At 41.4% G+C, this 6,965-nt stretch overlaps 1 protein-coding gene across 2 annotated transcripts in view; it reads left to right on the top strand.

Annotated features, from left to right (window-relative positions):
• The window catches only part of thsd7aa (thrombospondin, type I, domain containing 7Aa), a 213,050-nt gene that overhangs the window by 121,503 nt on the left and 84,582 nt on the right, over positions 1 to 6,965 (top strand). For both annotated transcript variants that reach the window (XM_032535292.1, XM_032535291.1), the window contains exon 7: positions 3,383 to 3,577. In XM_032535292.1, coding sequence (XP_032391183.1) covers positions 3,383 to 3,577 — 195 coding nt within the window. The remainder of the gene's footprint in view (positions 1 to 3,382; positions 3,578 to 6,965) is intronic.

Genomic DNA, 6,965 nt, shown 5'->3' with positions numbered 1-6,965 from the left:
GCATGCGATGCGTGCAGCGAGAGAGAAAGGAGAGGGATGTCATTGATATTCCAACCCTGATGAAACCCTTTATTAGAAGGACAAGTGAGAGAAGGTCCATTTTGGGCAATGCATGAGCCTGAGACAAAGTGAGACAACCTAATATGCAGTGGTGCGTAAAGTAGCCCACAAATACTTTCATCACAAATTACTCAAGTAAATGTCAATCACAATTCTAGAAACAAAGTCGGATAAAAGTAGAGAGGATTCTTATTTGTTATCATATGTTAACAACATTTTGGTCAATATATTATGATTAAATGTGTTATTTGTGGACTAAAAATGATTTTAATATGCCTTAAATAGAAGGGAGGTTTCTGCCAACTTGTGAATGCGCTATGCAGGTTTCAGGCAGGAAAAACCAAAGATATAAAATCAATTTCTCTGTAGCATATTGAATTGCGCAGCATCATATTTTTTTGCATCATGTTGAATTACATTGTGTCACATCGAATTGCATTGTATGGCAATAGCAGGGAGAATTGGATTGTATTGGACGTTGTCTTTTCAAGGCCTGTGTTTTTGATAGGACGGCTTAGACATGAAAGGGCGAGAGAGAGAGAGGGAACGAGGAGAACACAGGGAACTGAGCCTCTGTGTATGGGAGCGCTCTACCTAGTGAGCTACGCAGACGCCTGCACCATTTTTATTTTTTTATGTATTGGATTGTCGCATGGGCCTCACACAGCAGATGCACATCCCTAGTGTTGTCGAGTGTAGACAGGGTGTGTTTAATTATCAAGAACCAGAGTCTACTCATGCACTGCTCCAGTAACAAAAGACCCATTAAAGTCATCAGTTTCGTTACGACACTTTAGTGATTTCCTTCAGCTTCTATCACAAGGGAGTCAAGGCTCCATATGTCCCCCTGTCACCAACGCTACCCCACCCCCAAAGCCATGTGGCATCCCTCAGAGTTTCTCTCGACTGGCCTCTTATTGATCTCTTGTTGTCTCCTTCTGATGAAAATGGATCTGTTTTTCCCCGGGGTCCCAGACGTGTCATTCGACTCACTGGTCGCCATTCTTCCAGCCCTTCACAATGAGATTTTCACAGATATGGCCCCTTCAGTGACAGGATGGGCTGGAATGGGATGAGAGTGAGGACAGCCTGCAGATCCAGATCTCAGCACCTCCACCCCTCCAAAAACAAATCACTGGCAAAAAACAGTATGCAATCTCAGACGTCCTTTTCCCTTAAGTAATTTCCGACTATTTCTATTGATAGACGTAATGGTCCTGCAACCCATGCTTACCCTTCAAGCTTTCAGCAGTAGATCTGAGCCGCTTACACTGTAGAGAAATAACACGGTGTATCCTCTTTGTGTCTGGGCACAGTGATCGTACACCATGCCAAAGTCTTGTCCTCACAGTGATTTTTCTCTGCTTTGGTAACATCATAATTGCAACCTTGGATAAAACTAAAGACAAAAAATGGTGTGTCTGGTTGCCGTTAACAACCCATATCAAAGTTTTCTGATAATGTGCTTAAGACATTTTCAGACTAATTTCCCAGGGTTTAAATTGACCAGCATCTAACGTTGAAATTGACACACAGAGGTCACATACATAGGTCCTTATGAGTTGAATGCAAACATAATTCGTATTTGTAATGGTGTTGTTTTTGTTAAGGACTGTCAGGAAAAGTCTTCATTGTTGTTGCAAATTCCATTTTTTTTCCCGTCCAATCAACTCAGCTCTTGGATGTCGTCTTTTGGCAAATTGGAATCCATTTTAATTTTAGTTGAGTTCCGGTTTGTCAACAGCTACAACACTTCTGTACTGAAATCACACAGTTGTCCTTTTTACTTAAAAAAAACAAAACACTGTAAAACAGGCCTACTTTGCTCGTACACCAATATTTCCACACATGCACTGCACAAAAAAATCTTAAATGAAAACAAAAAGCACAATTGAAGCGTTGTCAAAAGCACTAGGCAGCGATACGGCTATAACCCTGTAGCCACGTTGGCCAATTAGAAGCCTGAAAAAAAAGCTATTACTGGAAGGCTACCTGGCTGCAATGGCACGCTGATTGCTCTGTAGCACACAAGAGTCACGCTACATTTCTGTGTAAAGATGTAAATAGTACTGTTAGTAATTACAAATACCACGGCACAAAATGCTGCCTCATTTGTACTGCCTCACAAAGGAGATAACGGCACACAAAACAGTTCAGTTTTCACTTCTACATGTTAACACTGAAAGCGGAAATTTCTGAAAATCTTCACTTTGGAAGGAGTTTTCCAAAAAGTTTGTGGACAAAAGGCCAAAAATGAAAGAAAGCTATTTTAATTAATCTAGCCTTAATATAATATAGCTTTAATATAGCTTTAATATAGCTAATATAGTTTTAATTAATTTTAATTAATATAGCTTAGCTATATAAAAAAAAGCCAGTATATGTGTAGACTAGGCCTGGGACAGTTTTAGAGGTTTTGCTAAGTGGATTTTGATCTCTAGCAGTTTATCCCTCCTTCCAACCTTTATGCTAAGGTAGACTAAGCAATGCTCCAGCTCATTTTGCTGTTGATATCCATTTGTTTTTCTTAAACCTATGGAAAGAAAGCTATAAGCATAATTCAAAAAAATTGACTTTCCATTGGCTTTCTTTTTTTTAATTCATTAATATTTACTTGCCATTAGCCTACATATTCAGACATCACTTTACCCTGATTTGGTTAAGTAAGCTAGAGGGGAGTATGTTGAAGTGTTAATGTCCAGTTAAGTGATATTATGAATAAATTAAAACATTCATAAAGGTCAAGGCAATGTAGTGGAGCGATTGAAAAAGTATGCAAACACATTTTGAACTAGACTGACAGAATACAGTCAAAGGTTGCGTAAGCGTTTCCACCCTTTCACATGTACAATGTGCAGGTTGTGCTATGTACTGGAACTTAGAGAACAGCACTGGGCACCCTCTTCCCAAGGAGGATTCATGATCCATTAATGTTATACTGTCAGACGTGACCCCGTGAAATGTTGCACACACACTCACACACACTCAGACACATTGATTTTGCTCAATGTAGCTGAAAAAGTCCCCTGTCCTAATCTGTGCACCCACATGTTCACTCCACTCCTGTAAACCTTGGTAGTATTCATTCATAAAGACATGATCATTTTTTTGTAGTGTGCACAACAAGCAGCTCTTTCATTATGTTTATCTTCTCTTTGAATATGTTCTCATTTGCCGTATGTGCTGTAATCAATATAGGATTCTTTTTTTAATTTTCACACATTACCATTACTTGACTTATCAATTGGCTTTTAAAGCACATGTAGCTTTTGCTTTTGTCTTTTCTATTTTAAATACCTTACATTTGCTTGTGTCCATCCAGGTGAATATGTGGAGAGGCAGCTGTGCCGTGATGCCATCCTGCCCATGCCGGCCATATGTGAGGTGCCTTGCCCAAAGGACTGTGCCCTGAGCCCCTGGACCCCCTGGTCTTTGTGCTCCCACACCTGCTCTGGAAAAAACACAGAGGGCAAGCAGACCAGAGCTCGCTCCATCCTCGCCTATAACGCGGGAGAAGGTAACAAAGCAGTGCAGGATCCGCTGGTCAGACAGATGTATGGTTTTGCCAACATATGTGACTCATATGGACATTTTAATCAATTAGGAATCAGTCATTGTCATCTGATATGAACGAATAGACCAGGAGACCCTAACCCTGACCCAGCTATCCACAAAGATCAGTATCTGCCTTGACAAACCTGTATTGGTCTAATACCACAGTAATGCTAGTAGCGCAAGTCTTTAATATACAGTTTTTTGCCCCTCCTCCTTAAATACCACAAGTGAACTGTCTTGGTAAAATGAATTATTCTGTGTGTTCCTCTACAGCGACTGCAAAGATTGTGGCATGGGTTACTGTGATGCAGGGTAAGAAGTGACTGCAAGGATGACAAGTCTGCTGAATTGTTGCAAGCTTGAGGGCGCAGTGTTTATAATTACTGTCAAACTTTATTCTATAATATGTTCTTTCCCTTTCTTTTTTAATTCACAAGGATTTGCCTTTGCTTTCTGTTCAAGGTCCTTCCCTGCTGTCGTTGGTCAATCCAATCTTCGGTACATTCATATTTGATGTTAGACGACAGCAAGTGATTTTTGCTGATGTAGTACGTAGTCTCCATATGTTAAACTAGAAGAATATAGAAATGTGTCTACCTTGATGTAATCTACTCCCTCCAATCTGCTGGCCCAGCAAAATCCCTGTTTCTTACACACCAGTAGTAGCCCCACCCGCGAGTTTCCACTCTGCCCATAGAAATTACATTGTTGTGATGTCACGAGTTTACATATTGCTTTTCTCAGCTAAAACGGAAGATTATTAAATACATAAAATCCATGGGTCAAAATTTTCAGAATAGGAAAAGTCATAACCAACCTTGTTTGCAGTTTGAGGTGTCCTGGCTGCAGTTTTAAAGGTGTCTCTATCACAATGGTGCCCTATATGGAAAATCCTATCTGGGTCGCAGGGGGATTTTTGTTGCACTACCACCGGTGTCCACTGGAAGAAATTAGCAGAAAGAGTGAGCGTTGTTCCTTGGGGGTTAGTCTTGCTTTGCCAGACCTTCGTCCACAGCACTGCCGAGGAAGGTCTGGCTTGTCCACATAGCACTCCATGATGGGAGAAAAACATGGTCTGGTTAATTGGGATTTCTCTAAACCAATCACAATCATCATGGCCTCTGCTAAGCACCGGGCAGAGCTACGGTGCCTCTGGAAAATAGCCTCAGGAAGGAACTTGTTTTGGTGGAACTTGTGTACGTTGTTGTTTTAGTCGTGCAACAGAGAACTCAGATTGGACAGATAGTCTAGCTAGCGGCCTGGATTTACCCTGCAGAGATCTGAGGAGCAATTGACCTTAGTCCTCAGAAATCCACCGGAGTTCAAAATCCCAACACAAAGAAAGAGGAAGGTAACAGACATCCGGCCAAAAAGAATAAAATCCGGCGGAATTTCCAGCAGCAACAGAGCAATCGCGGAAGGGGAATGTCGTGGATATAGACTACGGGGGGGGGGGGGGGGGGGGGGGGCAGGTTAAATACCCAACCCTACAGGCTGCCAATCAGTCTGTGAGAACTGAGCCTTTTTCAAACCTCATTATGAGAAAAAAATAGGATGAGCAACTATGGTTAGCTTGGCAGCAGAGCAGAATTTAATCTTTTATGTCCCTGATTTATTTGAACAGCTGTATTTGTGTTGATTTTTGGACCACATTGTGTGGCATGCTGTCTTTGGCATATTCACACCAACGCAGCATCCACGCTGGAGTAAGGAGCTGGCTCAAACTGCACATAATACATTTCCATGCAAATGGAATTAGAAGGAGGTCCATGCCAGAACGCCATGCATGCTGCAACTTGTTAATTATCAGACACTGCCGCAGTGTTAGATGGATGGAAATCGACAGAGCATGGAGATAGAAAAGGTTGATGTGGTGTGTGCTGAATGAAGCATGAAGTCAAATAGAGCTCTCCTGGCCATCAGCTATGGCAAACTGAGACAGGCTTAAAAAAGGACTTCAGTATTAAGGCTTGGTCACAAGATAGAGTACAGAGTGTTAGAGTGGAGAGGATCATTGCAAGAACCACATGTTACAATAATTAAAATCTCAATGAGGACGTGAGGGGATGTGTTCTATGTACAGGGACGGAGTAGCAATCAGGACCCTTCCTGGACGGCTGGCCGGTTAAAGAGTTCCGCTACCCGGCAAAACAGCCCTGAGACATAAACTACTTCATTTGGGCCCATTTAAAGAAATATCATCAAATCACAATTTATGACAAAACTCTTTGTGACTCCCTCTCATAACCATGCCTATCTCCAAGCAAAAAATAAACCCATGCTCACTGTATTTATCTCAATCATGGTTACCTTGCACATTTATCTCTTCCGTCTATTTACTGATTATGGTTTGGCCTCTCCCATCAGTCTGACCTATCTTGGTTAAATTATTCTTCTTTAGGTGTTGCACAACTTTCATGGCCACAAATACAAATAAAACAATTTAATTTGTTTGTGTTTCTTACATTAACGTATAATGGAGCAAAGCCTCATGGGAATAGGGATTGTGTTTATCCAATGAACCGATTGCAGGTCAAGTCTATTTACAGAAATGTAGGGAGATAAATGAGCGCCCCCCCCCCTCCGTCTAATGGCATGTCCCAAAGACAATTGTCCTCAGACAGACAGAAAGCAACAAAGTTCCAGGAAAGTAGCGACATTGTTTGACAGTCGGGATTAGCGTGGTTTCTTGGTGTTTTAATGTTACCCATGGAAGGCAAGAACAGAAAGGAGAAAGGAGGAGCCGAAGAGACCCGAACAAAGAAGGAGTGGATGCTGGAGGAGGATGCAGCAAAGTGCTCAAAAATGACAGATTTATTCCGAAATCAGGCTTTAACGAGTGCTGCAGGTGAATTGGCTGCAAACGGGCTAGATTATCTCCTCATTGCAAGTAACATCTCAAATGAGCTCCATTTTAAGTCTTGGGTTTGAAATACCTTGTTCATAAACAAAACAATAATGGTCCGTTTTATCTGAATGAGTGGCAGTATTGTTATGTGTAATGTCCTCCATTTGTCATTTAGCTATTTGCAGTGCTAAAACTGATCTGAACGCAGATATAACCTTATTCTGAAGTGGCGAGATGTTGGTATGGTAATGACTAATTAGTGGGTAGGCCTATATTTTGTTGGGAGGTGGGGTGTATTGCATATCCCCTTCACGCAGCCATACTATCAGGGGAAAACGCAATTATTATTCAGTCTCAGAATTCAGTCCGACTCAGCCCAGCCATGATGCTGATCAGACAATGCTAGGAGGAGTCACGACTACAACTATGTGATGTTGTATTTCAGCATCTGTTGATTAATAGAAAACCCATAGCTTAAACCTACACTTTATTGTCAATAATG

This window comes from Etheostoma spectabile, chromosome 14, assembly GCF_008692095.1.
Source record: "Etheostoma spectabile isolate EspeVRDwgs_2016 chromosome 14, UIUC_Espe_1.0, whole genome shotgun sequence".
NCBI classification, from domain to species: Eukaryota; Metazoa; Chordata; class Actinopteri; order Perciformes; family Percidae; genus Etheostoma; species Etheostoma spectabile.
Note: the sequence above shows the minus strand (reverse complement) of the source record. Positions and strands in the feature narration are given on the sequence as shown.